This window comes from Desmodus rotundus, chromosome 12, assembly GCF_022682495.2.
Source record: "Desmodus rotundus isolate HL8 chromosome 12, HLdesRot8A.1, whole genome shotgun sequence".
Taxonomy (NCBI): Eukaryota; Metazoa; Chordata; class Mammalia; order Chiroptera; family Phyllostomidae; genus Desmodus; species Desmodus rotundus.
In genome coordinates this window covers 50,221,631-50,242,586 of record NC_071398.1, presented here as the reverse complement: position 1 = coordinate 50,242,586, position 20,956 = coordinate 50,221,631, and the positions used below count along the sequence as shown (strand labels likewise).

Genomic DNA, 20,956 nt, shown 5'->3' with positions numbered 1-20,956 from the left:
TGTTTGAAAATCTCTACAATTCACAACAACCACAAAAACTGTATGCTTTGTGATGTCCCTTGGGGCTTAGGTGAACTCCTGGAATTATCTTTTCATACACAGAAAATCGTGTCCCTGTGAACCAGCTCTATGTGCTTCAATACAGTGCACTCTTCATATCTCACACATCTTGAACTTGAAGTGGCATATTAAGGAATTTTTTCATTCATCTTTTCACTTTCTCTTTTTTCTTAGATTTTACTTATCTTTGGTGTTTTTATTTTTAGATTTTTTATTAATTTTTACAGAGAGGGGAAGGGAAGGAGAAAGACAGGGAGAGAAACATCAATGTGTGGTTGCCTCTCGTGCACCCCCCTACTGGGGACCTGACCGGCAACACAAGCATGTACTCTGACTGGGAGTTGAACCAATGGCCCTTCTGTTTGCAAGCCAGCACTCAATCCCCTGAGCCACACCAGCCAGGGCCATCTTTTCACTTTCAGTAGTCCAGGAAACGTGTCACTTCTCAGGCCACATCTTAATGACATTTCACCATGCGTGCTTCTGAAGATACTAGTTTTATAATATGTAGGTTGGCATCACTATTATTAATTTCATTTTTTTTACTGACACATAAGTATCTTTCTTGCCTTGTCTTTTTTTTTAAATTGAGAGACAGAATAAGAGAGAAGGAAAGAGAGAAACAGTGATTTGTTGTTCCACTTATTTATGCATTCATTGGTTGATTCTTGTATGTACCCTGACCAGGGATCAAACTCACAACCTTGGCACATCGGACAATCTTCTAACCAACTGAGCTACCCAGCCATGCCTAGAAGATGTCTTGAAAAAGGAGTAAATGTGCATAAACACTAGACTCATTTTGTCTCCAAGGCTTAGAAATCCTATCTTACCTTAACATACCTATAACATACTTGAAACATACCTTAGTACCTAGCATAGTTTAGAAAACTCTGGACTATCTTATAATGGAAAAGCGAAAAAGTGAGAGAGATGAGGTTGGAGAAGTAGAAAATTGCTCATCACATACAGCCTGATAGAGTTTGCATTTTTCTAACTTGTAATGGGAAGCCAAAGAAAGATTTAAAGCAGCAGAGTATGTGATAATTGCAAGTAGCACATAATTTTGGATTAAGAAACATTTGAGAAACCAAGAAGCTTATATATGTCTGTATGACAAAATGACAGAGGAGATAGAAAGGAGCTAGATAAAGATTTTTGCAAAATGAGTGATTAGACAGGAGAGCAAGTAGAAGAGATTTGAAAAGCCCGTGCTAAGGAGTAATATTTCAACCATCCCCTAGGGCCTGGAAGGCTTGAGGAGACTTCGAAGAGGTATAAGTGAAGAGGTATCACCTTTGAAAATGGCTGAGCTGTTACCTAGAAAGGATTCCCCTACCTGGTTGTCCCGCACTCACCTGGGAATGGGCTTGTCACCGCACTCTTCATGTCCCAAGGCTCCTTCCCTTGCTCCAATAAGGAGATCAAATACGGCTTAGAGATGCAAAGTCCTACATGCAAAAAAAGACAATTGGCTATGTTTTGGGTATTTCAAACTAAAAGCCAGTTTCTTAATGCTGACAAAATAATAGGATAGGAATGATTAGGGAAAGGGGTACAGCACATTTTTAGGGCATACTACCTAAAGCTTCAGCCATAGTCTAGTGGGACTGCCAGCAGTGAAATCTATAAAAGTTAGACCATTTTCTAAGGGGTCAGGGTAAGAAATTTAGCCCAGCATTTTTAGAGGATCATCTGACAGCAGTAAATGAATATTGGAAAGAACCTCTAATGGCAGTTTGAAATTTCAGTCAAGTTAACTGCTTAAAAAAAAAAGTCAACACTCTTCCAAGTATGTAACAGAATCTAGAGTCTCTACAATATGTTACATTATTTATAGCATCCAGGATAAAATCCAAAACAGCAGACATAAGAAGAAAATGGAAAAAGTGCATCATACTCAGAAGAAAAGGCAATCAGTGGAGATCTAAGAACTAGCAGACTGGGAATTTAAAACGGCTATTATGTCCTGGCTGGTATGGTTCAGTGGATTGAACACCAGCCTATGAACCAAAAGGTCAATGGTTTGATTCCCAGTCAGGCCACATACCTGGGTTGTAGGCCAGGTTCCCAGTTGGGGGAGTGCAAGAGACAACCAACCAATCAATGTTTTTCTCCTTCTCTTTTGTCCTCCATTCCCCTCTCTCAAAAAATAAGTAAATACAATCTTTAAAAATATCCAGTTATTGTGTCTATATTCAATAATATAAAAATTCTCAGCAGAGAAATAGAAATTATAAAAAAGAACCAAGTGGAAAGTTTAGAATTAAAAAATACAGTATTTGGCCCTGGCTGGTGTGGCTCAGTCGAATGAGTGCTGGCTGGCCTGTGAACCAAAAGGTTGCTGGTTTGATTCCCAGTCAGGGCACATGCCTGGGTTGTGGGCCATGTCCCCAGTGGGAGACATGTGAGAAGCAACCAATTGATTATCTCTTGTACATCAATGTTTCCTTCTCTCTCTTTCTCCCTCTGTCCCTCTCTCTAAAAATAAATAAAATGTAAAAAATAATAAAAATAAAAACAAAATGCATAGGATAAAATTCAACATCAACTCATAATTTTTAAAAATCCCTTATTTAAAAAAAAGTACAGTACTTGAAATTTTAAAATGTACTAGATGGTCTTAACAAGATGTTAAAGAGGATAAGGAAATAAATGATCTAATTTGAAAAAACAGAGAGAAAAATTTTAAAAAGTAAAAAATTCTTAGTTCCTCGGGCACAATATCAAACATATTTGTAATCAAAGTCCCAGAAGAAGACAGACAGCTGAAAAAATATTTTTAAAATGGCCAAAAATTTCTCAATTTTAATAAAAGACATAAATTCAGTTTCAGACGCTCAGTGAGTCACAAGCAGCATATAAGGGCCCTCTAGAGAACAGAAAGCCAGTCTACCCAATGAGTTGGCCCCAGGCCTGAGAAGGGTCCATGTTAGTTTCCCTGATTACAAGTGGAGCCACGTTCACAGTTTGTGCTTCAGTGGGTCACTTGTTGCATGTTGATAAAAAGATACAAATTTTAAAACTAAATTTATTTAGTTTTATTCTAAATTTATAATAATCCAGCTATATTCTTGGAGAACCTTGTAACCGCCCACTGGTGATAACAATACCGTAAGGAACAAGTGAGCGTAGGAGAGCAATAACAGTCACATTATTGCCTGTGGTCCCAACTGCTTAAAAATCATAGCCATGGAATATCTGATAGATAATCAAATTCATTAAGTCTGAAACTTCCATTAGTCCCTAAATATCCTCTTTCTTCCCTGATTCTATTCTGACCTACACAATATAAAAAATTGTATTCATAACTAAAAATGTAAAGAGCCCCAAAGCATAGATTCTGAGTTATGCACAGAGGGAAAGGTCCTCACCCAGCGATAACAGGCTCTGATAGTTCTCCAACATCATAGTCCTGTATAAACTCCTTTGAGCAGGGTTCAGCCAGTCCCATTCTTCCTGGGAAAAGTCTATTGCCACATCCTTGAATGTCACCAAGTCCTGAAATGACACAAAATACATTCTGGATTAAGCAATGTTCATGTCCACACATGACTCCAGGCTGTCCCTACATTATGTTAGAAATAGCCCCAGAGAGGAACACACAGGCTCCAACCTAAGATAGCACTAAGTGAAGAGTTAAACTGCATTGTGTACAGTTGTACCGGGAAATATGGACAGGTGGCCACAGGGCAGTAAACCAAGGCTTCAAGGCAGGACCTACACCTATGGTGGAACTTTCCAAAAACAGTATCAAAAAGAATATCTAAACGGATACTTTGCAAGTGCTACTCTACGGGATTTACTGTTCAGGTGAGAAAAGCACTGAATTGATGTAGGTGATTTTTTTTCTTATACAATTAAAATAATAAATATATTTAGAATGTAATTTTTAAAAAATCATCACCTGAGGACATGTTTTTCTTGCTTTTAGAGAGAGAGAAAGGGAGAGAGAAACATCGATAGGTTGCCTCCCATACACACCCTGACCGGGGATGGAACTCACAACCTCTTGATGCGCTGGATGACGCTCCAACCAACTGAGCCACCAGGCCAGGGCCTAGAATGTAATTTCGTATGCTGTGCCATACCAGAGTAAGCTGGAAAGCAGTATGAGGAATCTCCCAGCATTAAACATTGAGATAAACATTGATCAGGTGCCTCCCATTCGCTCACAAACTGGGGCTTGAAACTGCAACCTAGTTATGGGCCCTGACCAGGAATCGAAACTGCAACCTTTTGGTGCGTGGGACAATGGTCCAACCACCTGAGTAACCCGGCCAGGGTGAAATGTGTATTTTTGTACTACAGGATTAAAAATAAGTAAAACTGAAATCAGCCCAGCAACAAAAGCAAATACATGCAGGAATTTAATTCAACATGTAGGTGTCAATCCAAATCGGTGAGAAAGAGATCATTCAATAACTGCTAGTGGGTCAACTGGACAGGCAACTGAAAAAAAGTGAAACTCTGCCTTACTTATCATGATAGGTTAAACATTTACTGTAACTACTATTTTTTAAGATTTAATTTTTTTAATTTTTAGAGAGAGGGAAAGGAGAAAGCGAGGGAGAGAAACATCAGTGTGTGGTTGCCTCTCGAGCACTCCCTACTGGGGGCCTGGCCTACAACCCAGGCATGTGCCCTGACTGGGAATTGAAACAGCGACCCTTTGGTTTGCAGGCCTGCACTCAATCCACTACGCCACACCAGCCAGGACAATTTACTGTAACTCAATAACAATTTAATATTTTAACGACAATAACGATTTAATGTAAACTCAATTTAAGGTAATTTGGAGCCTTATCCTCATAGAAAAAAATTACAAAAATCAACCCTCATTTGTCAGAAACTTAACTGTGATGGGTAAAACACATGTTTTAGGTGGAAAAATAAAATATCTACATCCCCTAGGGGTAGTGAAAATTTTTTTAAACAAAGCACTAACTATGAATGAAGAGAAAACAGTATCTCTCTATACATAAATTGACCCTGAATGAAATGGAAGCTGAGAAGTTACTGTCTCATAAGAGAAAAATTGGGAGGCAAGAGGGAAGACTGAAGAACTTTTAATTTTGTTCTAAGTGCATTTATTAAATTTTATATTTGGAAAAATTAAGTAGGATGAAATTTTTTAGGTGAACAAATGAGGCTGGGAATTCATATGTAGAAACTAAAGAAAAACTTCAAGAATTTAGGGATACCCCCAGCCAGGTGGCTCAGTTGGTTGAAGCATCATCCCATACAACAAAAGGTTGTGGGTTCGATTTCTGATCAGGTCACGTACGTAGTTTGTGAGTTCGATTCCCAGTCAGGGCGTATACCTAGGTTGGGGGTTGAATTCCTGGTTGGGTCGCACACAGGAGGCAACCAATCAATTTTTCTCTCTCACATCGATGTTTCTCTTTCTCTCCTTCCCTTCCTCTCTCCCTCAAATCAATACACATATGCTTGGGTGAGGATTAAAAAAAAGAAATTTAATTTTAAAAGAAGATTTTAGGGATATAATTAGAGATTTGGACAAATTCAGCGAGAGGGATGATTCTGATGTATTCTATGAACAGGAGAGGGCTGTTTAATGCTCATTTAACTTGGAACTCAGCTTACTATTATATTACCAAAATCCCTCCATTCTGTGTAACAGAAACCTAACCTTCCCCACAAGTGTCAAACTGTACCTCATGCTACCCAGCTCTACTTACCCATTAGGCAGTGTAAGGACAGTGACCTCTGAGAGACATGGTCCCTAGGCCCTTGGACAAGATGGTTCATCAAGGAATTTTCCAAAGGAAAGAGTCATTACTAAGTCCTAAGAAGTAAGAATGTGTTTCATGGCAGAGAAAGGAAGTAACTAACCTGCGGTATGGTTTTCACTAGTTCAACAGTCATTTTCACCTTCTCTTCCTGTCTTCTCTTGGAGAACAGCAGTGTCCTAGGAGGGCAAAGCTAAGGGGAGAGAAAGGACAGTGAGTGAGGAGGCCCACTCTGCACCCCCAGAATCTCCAGCCTAACACCTGTCTTCCTCTCCCACCTCCCAGCTTTCTCCTGCCACCCACATAACTGGGAGATTACGGGGACCTATGGCTGTTGAGGGGGGTGTAATATATAACAATTCCTCTTATGTTTGAGGTCCAAAATTTAATGTTTTTTCCAAAAAGTTGCCTTCCCATTCTTTGGTTTTATAATGAATAGAAATTGCCCTGTCCAGGTGGCTCAGTTGGTTGGAGCACCGTCCTCGCACCAAAAGGTTGTGTGTTTGATTCCGGGTCAGGGCACATACCTAGGCTGCGGGGCTCCATCCCCCGTAGGGGTGCATACAGGAGGCAGCAGATAGATGTTTCTCTCTCTCTCTCTTCCCCTTCCTCTCTTTCTAAAATCAATGAACATATGCTCAGGTGAGGAGTGAATAATAATAACAACAACAACAACAATAATAATAATAGGTGTGCTAGATGCTCTGTATAGATTATGTTATTTCACTTTATTTTTGAAATAATCCTCTGAAATAGTTATTATTCTCTCTACTTTGCTCTCCCTTCCCACTTTGTGGCTTGACACAGTTTAGAGTTTTAAAATCTGACTCCTAAATTCCAGAGGCCAGAGTTATCGTCCTTTTATCCAAACCCCCAGGGGCTTCACCGTCCTCTCTCCCCGGATCAATGGATCCTTTAGCACCCAGTTCTGCCACCTTCACTCACCTGCCCTCAGCTCTTTGGTTCCCCTCCTGTCTGTCACCCAGAACTCAGGGTGTCTCCTACAGTTAGGAACTCTAGCTGCCATATCTGTTTTCTTTTCAAATCCTCATTGGAGAGTATGTTTATTGATTTTAGAGAGAGAGGAAGGTCAGGGAGAGAAAGAGGAACATCGACTGGCTGCCTCCCAAACGCAACCCACCTGAGATGTAACCAGCAACCTTTTGGTGCATGGAAGGCCCAAGCAACCGACCCACCCGGCCAGGGCTGGTCTCTCACATTCTAATTGCTCTTTCCATCTGTCTCTCTCTTACACACACACACACACACAGTTACCTCTCACTCTCAAACACACACAGATCTCTGTCACCCTCGGATACACACTCTCATATAACCTCACAGACTGGACACCCTGACCTCTCCCCCGCTCACCAGTCTCTCAGGTCTGTCTCCCTCGCACACCGCGACCTCTCCCGCTCAGTCTCCCCGGGCCGCTCACACTCCGTGACCTGTCACCCACGTCTCTCACACTCTCCGGCCTCCCCACGCCTGGCCCGACAGCCCCGAACCTGGATCAACCGCGGCCTCAGCGCGCCCACCCTACGACGCAAACGCGCTGCGCGCGGGCCCCTGGGAAATGCAGTCGGCTCAGGGACAACAGCGCAGCGGCTCGTGGCCCCGGTTCCCACGTCTCACCTCGCTTGCCCGGCCGTCGGGCTCCGTCTCGCAACCACCCAGAGGACCCCCACCCACTCCACCCGAGAGCCCCCGCTCTCACCCGAAGGACTTCGGGAGTCAATGCTGGGACTCCTAGTACGCAGGCGCCGAATCTCCCACCGTAAACGGCCTACGAGGGAGGAGTCTGACGTTAGGGGCGGGGACTGGGCGTGGCTTAAAGGAGACGGGCGCTGCGACTTGGAGGTGAAAGCAGAGGTATACGCAGGCGCATAAAAGTGACTTCTTCCTCCTCAACCCTCCCGGGCCTTGGAGACCAAAGTGTCCTTAGTTACCGTGTCCAAGTGCTGCCACAGAGCAGGACCAGGGACCGCTGCGCCCTTGGCGTGCCCCTGGTGTGGCTTTGTGACCTGTGTCTGCGTACCCGCAAAGTCCTGCGGGTCTGGCCCGAGTCTGTCCCTGGGAGTGTGATTTTCTTTCTGGGCTGTTTTCCGACGCTAAGAACAGTGACTGGAAACCTTGACTGTGTTTGATCAATTCTGTGACTACAGTCAATTAGTACATTTCTCGTCTGTAAAATGGGATGATGATGATGATGATGATTATTCGGAGAAAGTGAATGAGAGGACATCTTTGTGACCTGACTGCGAAGATGGAACCCCGTTCTGCCCCTTACCAGAGTGGAGGTGGTGCCTGGTATAGGGGACTCATATTACCTCTTATTACCTCATTGGAAGTTGAACCAAATAAGAGGGAGGGGAGCCTTTCAGGGGCTCCAGCAGAGGGAAAAAATAGGTAAAATTTCGTGCCCGCTCAGCTCTTATTTTCAAGTGGATGGAGACAAACCACAAATGAGTAAAATCAATAGTAAATCGAATGGTGAAAAGGGCTATGGAGAAATATAAAGGAGAGAAGAGGAATAGAGAGTAGAGAAAATTCGAACGTTCATTGTCGAAAAATGAGTAAAGGAGTAAAAAACAATGAAAGTCGTCCAGAATACCAGGGCTTGGGGCTGCTGCTAACACCATTAACATTTTTGGCCTGTAGCTTAATATATATTTTTCTTTCATACCCAGGTTGAGATGTCTATGCCCAACCAAATAATTTAGAAAAATGGAATTATATGGTTAACTGATTTTTAAAACACTTTTTCTCCACTGTATCTCAGGACCATCTTTTCATATCATGAAGCATTTTTCTTTAGCTCAATTTTTAAGAATTACAACGTAAAAAGTATTGATTACTACAAATGATTTAAAAAATGGCTATTGTTGGGCTCAAAATCCTAAATACCAAGCAAATTCTTCACCTGCTTCATCTGTATTTCATGTCTTAGCTACTTGCCCTCCTGTTGGTGCAGTGTGGATGCGTGGTGAGTAATTCATTTCTGGGGTCAGATTTGTGGGGATGTATGAACTACAGAGGGTTGTACACTGTTGTTATTGGAGAGCTACAGAATGCATTGGGGTTACATTCTCCTACCCCAACCTCTTGTTCTACCCTGCAGAGTCCCTAGCATCTTCCACAGAAATGTAACATTAAAAATAAACGGGCCAATTTTCCTACAGATAACAGATCTGAACTGCACAAAATATGAAAAACATTTCCCTGAAAGCATCAGAGAGTGTCCAAGGGTCAAAAAGAATTGAAGAAATAATGAATCAAACTGTCTCTATTTGGCAAAAGCATAAAATTGCAGATTCAAAAGGCACAGGAAGATCGAAGCAGGATAAAAACAGCTAAAATCACATGGAAGAATGTTATAAACAAACTGCTGATAATCAAAGATAAAGAGGAAATTTTGACAGTAGATAAAAACAATACTGTAGCTACGGGGGGGAGCACTGCATGAATTATTGTTGACTTTTCATCAGAAACGATGGGGGTCAATGAAAGGTCTTCTTTAAAGCGCTGAAAATAAGGAAAACCAATCATGAACCTAGAATTCTATATCCAACGAAGTAACATTTTCAGGTAAAAGGCAACCAAAATTTTTCATGAGCACACCTGACCAAAAAAAAAAAAAAAAAAAAAGGTTAGGGAGGTTCTTTAGGCTGAAGGAGAATAGTATCAGAAAAAAACTTTCGGAAAGAATGATGCAAGTTAAGATTAAATTCTTTTTCTCCTGTTTTTCCCATTGTGGCAATGTTGGAGGTGGGAGTGCGGGCAGGGGTGGGGGCAAGGATACAAAAAGCCTAGTGTTGCCCCCCACTATCCAGACTCCACTCCCTCCCTCCCTCATGGAAAAAAAGTGACCGAATTCAGTTGGTAGGGTTGAAGCAATGTTTGCAATGGGGACTGAAAACTAAAGTGAACTTGATTCTATGTGTAATGAGAAAATAGCACCGTCTACCATAATGTTCCATTAACATGCTTTGTAATTGTCATTGTACTGTCTGATATGACATTCTATATGTTTGTTTGTATGTGTATTGTCTAACTCCCTTGCTAAAAATATATGCGCCATGGGAATAGTTCTGTTTGTTTTACTTCTGTTTACAACAGTTCCTCTCACAAAGTAGGTGACAATAAATAGACGTGGAATGGATGAATTTTTTAAAATGCATGGGTTCTATGGCTGACCTGTAAATGCCCACCAAAGATCTGAGGACATTACCCTATTCCTAGATTTCCTCATGTCGAAACGATACCTGTCCCCTCTCCGGTGATCTAATGAAAAGCACTATGAAATCCCCCAGATTAAGGGGGGAAGAAAGGTCGTATTAGGTGAACATACTTTTGCGGGAAACCATCAGAGGCTGTTTCGCAGTGCAGCGGCGCCACCGTGTGGAAAAAAATGCCAACTACAACAGCTCTATCCTGGAAGCTGAGATTTTCCTCGTGGAGGACTCGTTTATTCCCCGTCCTCCTGACGCCTCCACTCAGGTGCAAGACAGCTTAGACTGAGTGATTAGAGAGCAAGGGAGCCAAAAGGCTGAGCTGGTCAAATGAAAATGGTATATTCGGGGGTTATGTCCTCTCAGTTTTACATGAAGGGGTGGCAGGCTACCCTTTCAGGAAAATTTTACCCCTTTCTCCACCTCCTCTTTAGGACTCTATTTAGACAGTATTTCAATGTTTTGGGGGTTTTTTTAAGGTTCTCCTGAAACGCCTGGACCCGATTCATTGATGCTTCGGCTAAGATGAAAGCTGATGGTCTCTGCCCCAGGCGGTTGGGGGCAGGCGGCAGCACGAGCTGAACGAAATGGCGTCGGTCTTGCCGCAGACAATAGTCTAAGAACCGGACCTTCCAACACACTAAGGCTCTGGCGGAGAAATGGCCCAACCGGTGACATAAGGAGGGAACATCGAGTTTATTAGAAGTTTTACGTACTTCAAACGTCACGATTGTTGTCCAAAGAAGGAGAAATACAAAACTAAGCATATGACCGTTAAAATAATACGAGGATCTTAGGTAAGGTTTCCCCCACTCCTCCGCTAAGAACCAGAAAACCTACTTTATATAAAACAATAATTCCTTATTACTCAGCCATAACGAAAAATAAAATCTTACCATTTGTGACAACATTGTTGGAGCTAGAGGGCATCATGCAAAGTAAAGTCAGCCAGTCAGAGAAAGACAAATACCATATGATTTCACTTACATGTGGAAACTAACAAACAAAATAAATGAACAAACAAAACCTAAACAGATTCATAGATACAAAGTACAAGGTGGTGGTCACCAGATGGGAGGAGGGGGCTAGGTGAAAAAGATGGAGCGATTAGGAAGTACAGATTGCCAGGTATAAAAATAGTCACAGGGATGTAAAGTACGGCGTAGGGAATATAATGTAATAACTATGTATGGTGTCAGGTGGGTACTAGAATTATTGGGGGGCCACTTTGTAAGTTATATAAATGTCTAATCTCTATTTTGTTCACCTGAAGCTAATATAATATTGTCTATCAACTATAATAGTTTACTTTTAGTTTGTTCAATCTCTATAGAGGTAAAATTTCTGTTGCTATTGTGATTAATATTTAAGTATGAAAATGTAGATCTTAAAAAAATTTACTACCACACATCTGAGGGACACATCCACCACCGTGAATGTGCCAAGTGCAGGGACAGCAGAGAATTCATTTTGGAGCCAGTGTCTGAGCTGGGCCCACCAGGCAGTGAGGTGAGGGATGGCCTTTCCAGGTAACGGGAAACCCACACTCAGAGGAACAGAGTCACACAGTGTGGCATTACAAATGAGAAGGGAGCCCTTTTCGGGTGGCTCAGTTTGTTGGAACGCCCTCTCATACACCAAAAGGTTGTGGGTTTGATCCCAGATGGGACACATACCTAGGCTGTGGGTTTGATTCCCAGTCAGGGCACATATAAGAAGCAACCAATGAATACACGAATTAGTGGAACAAATCTCTTTCTCATCAATAAATTTTTTTAAACCCATGGGAGGGCCTTAGATATCACACAACATGAAAGAAAAACCAGCTACTATGCATAATTCCCAGACGTGCTCCCAAACATAGGTTGGAATTACCTGACCACAACTACACCTGAAGTCTCTCCCACACTTCTTGCAGTTGCACCGTTTTTACCGAGTATGAACAAGGATCGAGAGAAGGCCGACAGACAGAAAAGAAAGTGTCTGGGGACAAATAGGTCTATCATAAGTAGATGTTAAGGATAAATATTCCCAAGATGAATTTCTATTAAATGTGTATGTAAAAGCATTTATAAAATGCACACACTCGTCTAGAGAGAATTCTCATGAACTCAGCACCCGAGCTAAGATGGGGAACATTACTGGTACCTTCACGGCGTGGCCTCCTTTTTAAACCATCAGCACCTCAGGTGACCCTTTTACAAAGTGAAGCTACAGTTCTCTGGGTTTTCGTTACTGTTTTATCACCTATGGATGTAATCCTCAGTGAAACAGATGATTCGGATGATTCTAAGGTGTGGGTGATAATTTTTAGATATCACATTTTGATTCTACATATGTGGTATCATTCTTCATTGCAAGGACCAAGTGATTTTTAGATATTTTTCTCTTTTTTACTTAAGCAGCCTAAACTCTGGAAGAATAACCAACCTTAGACAGGCATGTCCTAAATTCTCAACAAATAATCTAATTTAAAAATACATATCAATGAGTATCTTAGTGGTTTAAAAATTTACATTTTAAAGAAAAAAATAAAATGTATTAATTTTCTAGAAGTTACCATTTTAAAAATTTAAATTAAACAAATTTCACATGTAGAAAAGAGCCTGGCACTCATAGGCACTTGACAATTTTTTGTAATTTGGGAGTTTCAGGACATCCGGAAATTGAGGTTTCAGTTTGCGTATTGAGATGACACAAGACTCAAAAGGAGCTGATCAGATCTACATCTTTTCCAAACTCGCAAATTTGAATCATCAATATTTTCTGTACCCTTCCAGTTTGGTAAATCTTTACTCTTAACTGGTAATAGTAGATATTTTTTAAAAACTTAGTTGGATTCTCTATAAGACCTACCCTCTGCTAATCTTTAGTCAATTCTGGACACTTTGTTTTTCCATTTTAGGAAGTGAAGTTCAACTAAAATTTGAAATTATTGGTAACAAAAATGTAAAGTGTTTAACATCACTTTTAAATGCCCTTTATATGTGCTATTACAGCCTCCTCATTTTTAATAATTCTCTATGGCTGGGGTCCCTAACCCCCGATCTGTTAGGAAGCCGGTTAGGAAGTCGGCCAAGAGCCAAGCTCCCCTGAGCTCCACCCCCTGTCCCCCCTCTCCCTTTCCCATCTTCCACCAAACCGGTTCCTGGGGCCAAAAAGGTTGTGGGCTGCTGCTCGATAGTATTTTAATGAGATTTGCTAAATGTTTTATATTATCCTTTTAAAGAAAAGACTTCCAGGTTGATAAAGCCTACTTTTCTGTTTATGCATTATTTTCTTTAATTCTGTTTATTGCTAAGTTATGTTCAGTTTCTGGCTTCTCAAACAGTCTCTGGTTCCCTTATTATTTCCAGTGTTAACATCTTCTGGTCTATAAATATAAGTGCATTTAAGCGTGTCACTTTCTCGAGTACAGACAGCCACATCTGGCAGGGTTTGGGCTATGCTGACCTCATTCACATCACAGTGTTCCCATTTCACTGAGCGGGACATACGACATAAAAATACTTTGTTAATATCTAATGCATTACGTTTTTACCTAACAGCCCTGAACCACTTGTTACAGACTTCTCCACACCTTCCTCAGATTCATTGATAGTTAAATGCTTAACTGTTGTTTTACACATAAAGGGTTTTATACACTATTTTCTGATGCACAATGACTGAATTCTGCTTTTCTTTTACTTGCAGTACGTTCTTCAGTATGAATTTTCCTTAAATTAAAAAAATTAATATGAGCCCTGACCAGTGTGGCTCAGTTGGTTGGGCATCGTCCCCCAAGGTGAAGGATAACTGGTTCGATCCCTGATAGAGGCACGTGCCTAGGTTGTGGGCTCGGTCCCCGGTCGGGGCAAATACTGGAGGCAAATGATCGATGTTTCTCTCTCTTTCTCCCTCCCTTCCTTTCTCAAAAATAAATGAAATCTTTTTAAAAAATATGAAATTTCTTTAAACTTACCTCTCACATACATGATATTCACAGGATTTTCTCTTATACATTCTTTTTTGTACATTAGGATGACTTTCCAAAATTTCTCCACTTACATGGTTTCTTGCTGGCATACCAATGATTAATGGCTGACAGAGTTGAGTTGTTTTTCTACATTATCATATTAATATGGTCAGTGATGAAAAATGCTGTGATGCATTTGCTGGTGAGTGTAACATGAGTTGAATAAAAAACATTTTTGCATTTGAAAAGGTTATTGATAATTATAAATTATTTGATGTTCCTTGACAGATGAGACCAGTGAAGTCTTTCCGTCCCTTATTTATGGGGCTTTTCTGTAGCATGAACTCCTTAACATTGAGGGAGATGACTGCCTGAAGGCCTTCCACGTTTCTTACAAACATTAAGAATGAATTTTCTGCACTGGCTGGGTGAATCAGTTGGTTGGAATGTTGTCTCATACACCAGAAGGTTGTGGGTTTGATTCCTGGCCAGGGCACGTACCTAGGTTGTAGGTTGGATCCCGGGTTGGGTTGCGTATGGGAGGAAACCAGTCAATGTTTCTCTCTCACATGGATGTTTCTCTTTCTCTCCCTTCCTCTCTAAATCAATAGCCATATCCTTAAGTGAGGATTAAAATAAATAAATAAATAAGTGAAGGCTGTTTTCATTTATTTTTAAAAAAGAAATGAATTTCCTGATGTCACGTAAGTTGCGAACACTGTGCAAAGTCCCTCCCTCAATGTACAGTTCTAAGGTTTGTCGCCAGCATGGGTTTTCTGATATTGAGGAAGACACCAAAGAAGCTGGAAAGCCTTTCCACATTTTCTTCATTGACAGGGTTTCTCCCCAGTGTGAATTCTTTGATGCTGGATAAGGTGAGGTAACCCTAGAGGTTTCCCACATTCATAGGGCCTCTCACCAGTATGAAGCTTCTGATGTTCAGTAATACCCAGTGTCAGGTGACTAAAAGCTTTTCCACACTCAGTACATTGAAATGGATCTCGCCAGTACGGATCCTCTGCGGCTGAGGAATGAGATGACTGAAGACCCTTTCATGTCCTTACGTGTGCGTGGCTCCTCACCAGTAGGAATTCTCTGATAGTACGTTATGGGTACTTCTGAAGGCCTTTCCAAAATCCTTAAATTCCTAGGACTTTTCTCCAGTATGAATTCTCTGATATTGAATAATGACTGATAAGTGAATTTTCTACGTTTTATTCTTTTTTCTTCTAAAGAAAACAGTCTGCCCTGGCCAGGTGCTCAGTTGGTTAGTGCATCGTCCCAATACACCGAGGTTGTGGGTTCAATCCCTGGTAAAGCCACACACAAGAATCAACCAATAAATGCGTAAAAAGTGAAACAACAGATTGATCTCACTCTCTCTCAAATCAATTTAAAAAGTTAAAATAAAAATTATAAAAGGTATAATTTGACTGCAGGGTTATTTTGAGGAATTATGATTACTGACATTAAAAGAGGTGAGTAGGCAGAAAGGTTGACTCACACTTTGAGAATCAGAGCCAGAGAGGTGGTATTCTGTTGCTGTAACAAACAAAAGGGGAAAAAAATAGGAAGACTTGTTCCTGCACGCCTCTTTTACATCTTCAAGTTTTTTAATCATGAGGATATACTGTTGATTCAAAACATTAAAGTTTTTAAATAGAAATAAAAATAAACAGTTGAGAAGCACTAAGGAAACAATATTTAGAAAAAGATTTCCTTGGACTAGAAAAAGAAAAAAAGGACTCGAAAGTATCTAAACCTATGCAGTTTACGTTCCTAGATTCTGAGGATAGAAACTTGAAAAAAAAGTTTTTAAATTTCTTGATTTGAAAGAGAGAGAATGAGAAACATTAATTTGTTGTTCCACGCATTTATGCATTAACTGGTTGATTCCTGTGTGTGGCTTTACCAGGGATTGAACCCACAACCTTGGCATATCAGGACGATGCTCTAACCAACTGAGTTCCTGACCAGGGCAATCTGTGCTGTTTTAAGCCACTGAGTTTTTGACACTTTCCATGTTTTTACAGCAACAACATGAAACAAATACATCTACATAAGCTGAGAGAATCAGGTCAGCTCTGGGTCCTCTTCTAGGCGGCCAGAATTCAATGAAGGGGACATCTGCATATTATTGAGAAAACAACTATAATCTGAGAACGTGCTGCCCAAAGTATAATTTGTGAGGATACAAGAAATTTTTCTTGACATGTAAGGATTCTGAGAATACCAGCTATATACCATTTGTTGGGATAGATATAAATATCATTTGATATAATGATATTTATTTGGTATCATTTGATATAACACTGTTCCTGAAGGTTGGGAAAACAAGGAAAGGAAATGGTGGCCAGCAATAAGTGTTACTCAGTATGTTTAAATTTAAATTTAAATGGAAGTCATGAGTGGGAATGGCAGTAAGTAATGGAAGCATCAAATAAATGAAATAGAAACAAAAGTAAAAGGTTTAGACTAAAAATCTTCATCAAGTTAGGGAAGGGATGGAAAGAGAAAACAAAGGTGGTGTGTCTTCTTGGAGGGGAGTGGCAAAGAAAATTGTAGGTGAGAAAGTGTAATAGCGCTCTCATTCTGACCAAATAAGAATGAGAAGATCACCCTGACTAGTGTAGTTCAGTGGGTTGGGCATCATCCCACAAACCAAAAGGTTGCTAGTTCGATTCCCGATCAGGGCACATGCCTGGATTGCAGGCCAGGACCCTGGTTGGGATGAGTGCAAGAAGCAACCAGTTGATGTTTCTTTCACACACTGATATTTCTCTCCCTCTCTACCTCCCTCCCTTACTGTCTTTACAAATAAATAAAATCTAAAAAAATAATAAAAAAATAATGGGGAGATCACTACCACCTCAACCCCAGTGGGAAGTTCCAGTTTAGCAAGAGAAAAAGGGAATAATGAGCCAACATAAGAAAAGACCAAAATAATATAAATACAAAAACAAAAGGAATAAAGGAGAATTAGCCCACTAAATAATGAATTTCCCTATAGAAAAATTCAGTTTAAGTTTTAAAAAATCAGCTGTGATTTTTTTTTAAAGAAATAACTAAAATGACATGGGTTGAAAATAAATGGATGGGTGAAAACCTACCAGCTAAACAAAGAAAAATCATTATTATTAGTGTTACACAGGATGGCAATAAAATAGAGGATCACACTAGGTCATAATTGGCAAACTTTTTTTCTTTTTAATCCTCACCTGAGGACAACCTATTGATTTGAGAGAGAAGGGAAGGAAAGGAGAGGAACATTGATGTGAGAAATATACAAATTGGTTCTCTCTCCTACGTGCTCTAACTGGGACCCAACCCAAAACCCAGGCACGTGCCCTGACTGGGAATTAAACCCACAATCTTTTGCTGTACAGGATAACACTCCAACTGAGTCACACTAGCCAAGGTGGCAAACTTCAGTGCAAGACAGCAAACACGGGCTTCGTGGCCATAGTCTTCCTTGCAGGCACTCAGTTCTGCCAGTAATAGACAACAAATAAATGAGCATGGCTGTTCCAATAAAACTTTATTTATAAATCAGGCAGCAGGCCAGATTTGGTTTGTTGATCACTACCCCTGGCACAGTAGGATACTATATAAGGATAAAAGGTATGATCCATAAATAGGGCTTAAGTCATATTCAAACAACATAAATTAAAAAGTAAAAATCTCTGGAAATTCACGATCTTGGTCCAAGAAGTTCAATTTTAGAAAATTCTGATCCAATATATCAAATAATATAAGAACGTGGAGAATTCTGTCATTTTAATCCACAGGCTTAAACAGAACTTTGTATTCAAACAAACAAAAAATAGTATGTAGTCTTTTTCAATGTTAAGGAACATGAACATAAAACCAATCTTGTACTTAGCCACAAAGAAAAATGTCAAATTTTAAAAAGTAGGTATTGATACCCAGGCCATATTTACCAATCATACTAAAATTTGAAGTATTATAATTCAGGATGCTTATGGCTGAGAGTTTACAAGATATCCAACTAAAATTAACTTTAGCAATAAAGGTTTATTTTTCTTATATAACAAGGCATCAAAGAAACAGTTTCAGAACTGGTTTCTAGATCAGCTTCTGTTTTCTCCTCTTGATCCCAAAATGGCTGCAACAACTCCAGACATCACCATCTCTTAAGAAAATGCTTAACAACAGAAAATGAGGAAAGTCTTCCTAATATATGTCTCCTCTGAATTAGGAAAATCTTTCCCAGAAGCCCAGCAGGTCGCTGGAACACAGTGGCCTTCCTGAGCTGCAAAGGAGGCTGAAATTAGCCTCTGACACCTTCAGATTCTAAGGCAAGACACAGATGCTGCCAACAAGAAGGGGAATTGGGTATGGCTGCTAGGTAAGCAACCCCTTCTCTCTGCAACATGTTATAAAAGATAACCCAAAACAATCAAACAACATGGAGATTAAGAAACCATCTGTTAAATTTAGTTTACTCCTGGGTCAGGAAGAAATGAAAACTAAGATTGTTGTAAGATAACCACTTTCTACTTTGTTACTTTGTATTAACTTGTTCGTTTATCATCCGGATGTTTGGTGTTCTCTTTTCTGGTTTCTTGAGTAGTACACTTAGAATATTTGAGTATAATCTTAAAGGTTTTCATGTTTCACATGCATTTAAAGGTCATAAAAATTCCTCTCAGTAGCACTTCCTGGTATGGCTCAGTGGATTGAGTGCTGGCCTATGAACCAAAGGGTCACTGGTTCAGTTCCCAGTCAGGCACATGTCTGGGTTGTGGGGTAATTCCCCAGTAGGGGGCACTCAAGAGGTAACCACATATTGATGTTTCTCTCCCGCTTCCTCTCTCTCTAAAAATACATAAATCTTTAAAATTCCTGTGTGGCATCGGCCACATCTGTATCTGTTGGAATGTACAAAAACTCTCCTTATCTCTTTGAGAGAGAAACATGGATTTTTTGTTCCCCTCATTTATGCATTTATTGGTTGTTTCTGGGATATGCCTTGGCCAGGGATTACCCTGCAACCGCGGCATACCGGGAGCTCCAACCAAGCTCCCTGGCCAGGGACTCTCATTCATTCTTTTCTCTGTTTATGGTAAATGAAATGATTTATTGCCTTGTTAACCCAAGAGTAATTTAGCTCTTTTAGTTATTTTTCCTTTTCACTTTACAAGAAGATGAAAACCTTTGGCTATTGTTAAAATTATTACATGGTGGTTAGAAAAGGTGAATCAAGAATGTGTTAAGAGACAATGTTTTCCAACCTTCCCTTGCTTCTTTGACTATCATGGTCTAAACAATTTGTATCCATAAATTTTTTCTTCAGTATGAACTTTATGACTCGGGAGAAGGGACAGCTCTGAATGAAGGCATTCTGACTTGCGGTACATTCTTCAAGTCTTACCCAGAGACGAAAGGACAAAGCTGTGATTAGCCTAGGCCAATGGGCTCTCCCCACTGCTTCCATTCATATGGTTGCTGGCTAACATAATTTCTCTGATGATCAACAAGGGATAAGTGCTGATGGAAGGCTTTTCTACGTTTATTATATTCACTTGTGTTTCTCTACTTTGCATTTTCTGATGCTGAACAGTAGCTGAATCACAATGGAAAGTCCTCCCCTCTTCCTTATAGTCACCGGGCTTTTCCTTGGTGTGAATGAGCTGATGCTGAACGAGCTGTGAGCAGTGGCTGAAGGCCTTCCCACATGTCTTACACTCGTAGGGTTTCTCACCCGTATGGATTCTATAATGCACAGTAAGGTGTGAGACCCGTTTGAAAGCCCTACCGCACACCTTACACTGGTAGGGTTTCTCTCCAGTGTGAATTCTCTGGTGTTGCTTAAGTTGTGAGCTTACCCTAAAGGCCTTCCCGCAGGCCTTACATTCATAGGGCTTCTCACCAGTGTGAATTCTCTGATGTCGAATAAGGGTTGAGCCCTGATTGAAGGCCTTCCCGCAGTCCTTACATTCATAGAGCTTCTTGCCAGTATGAATAGTCTGATGTTGGATCAACTGAGACCGATGACTAAAGGTCTTCCCACATTCCTTGCAGGCATAGGGCTTCTCACCCGTATGAATTCTATAATGTACTTTAAGATGTGAGATCCGATTGAAGGCCTTTCCGCACTCCTTACATTGATAGGGCTTCTCCCCAGTATGAATTCTTTGATGTTCGATCAACTGGGAGCTCCGACTGAAGGCCTTGGCACAATCCTTACATTCGTAGGGTTTCTCACCAGTATGGACTCTCTGGTGTTGTATGAAATTTGAACCCGAATTGAAGGCCTTCCCACATTCCTTACACTCATAGGGTTTCTTGCCAGAATGAATATTCTCATGTTGAATTAGTCGTGAGCCATATTTAAAGGCCTTCCCACACTCCTTACATTTATAGGGTTTCTCATTAGCGTGAATTCCTTGATGGTTAATAAGGAAGTCCTTTGGCCAGAAGTCTTCTCTGCCACCATTATATGCATAGGATGTGTCTTCAGGATGGATTTTCTGATAAAAAGTAAGGGATGCTTGTGGGTCGAAAGTGGGCATTTCTTCCTGATTGATTATCATTTGACTCAAATGTCTACCTGGACTGCCCTGCTGCCTGTCATGCTGGCTTCTGCATTCCCAGTCACCGTGGAAACTCGCGTATTCAGGACCATAACCTGCAAGGCTCTCTGTTCTCTCGCACCTGGGTGATGGCACTTCACAAACGGGCTGCTTCAGAGATAAGACCTGAGCATCATACCTCGACTCCAAGACTGGAAAAGAACAAAAGAGCAAGAATGTATCAGTTTTTCTCCTTTTCCAGAAAGAGGAACTTGTATAGTAAAAATTTAAAAGTTCAGACTCAGGATAATACCCATGGGCTCCTGAATGTGACTAAGCAATTAGAAAACAGACAAATAGTATAAAGAAAGAGGAAATACCATAAATGAGTGAGGTGATGAAGGAGGAAGTTGTAAGAGC

At 40.6% G+C, this 20,956-nt stretch overlaps 1 protein-coding gene across 6 annotated transcripts in view; it reads right to left on the bottom strand.

The window, feature by feature from the left end:
- The window catches only part of LOC112313487 (zinc finger protein 470), an 81,290-nt gene that overhangs the window by 52,746 nt on the left and 7,588 nt on the right, over positions 1–20,956 (bottom strand). For 2 of the 6 annotated variants that reach the window (XM_071219962.1, XM_071219963.1), the window contains exon 5: positions 17,526–20,748. In XM_071219962.1, coding sequence (XP_071076063.1) covers positions 19,427–20,748 — 1,322 coding nt within the window. In that variant the 3' untranslated portion in view covers positions 17,526–19,426. The other 4 variants (XM_071219959.1, XM_071219960.1, XM_071219958.1 and 1 more) reach the window with 4 other exon arrangements.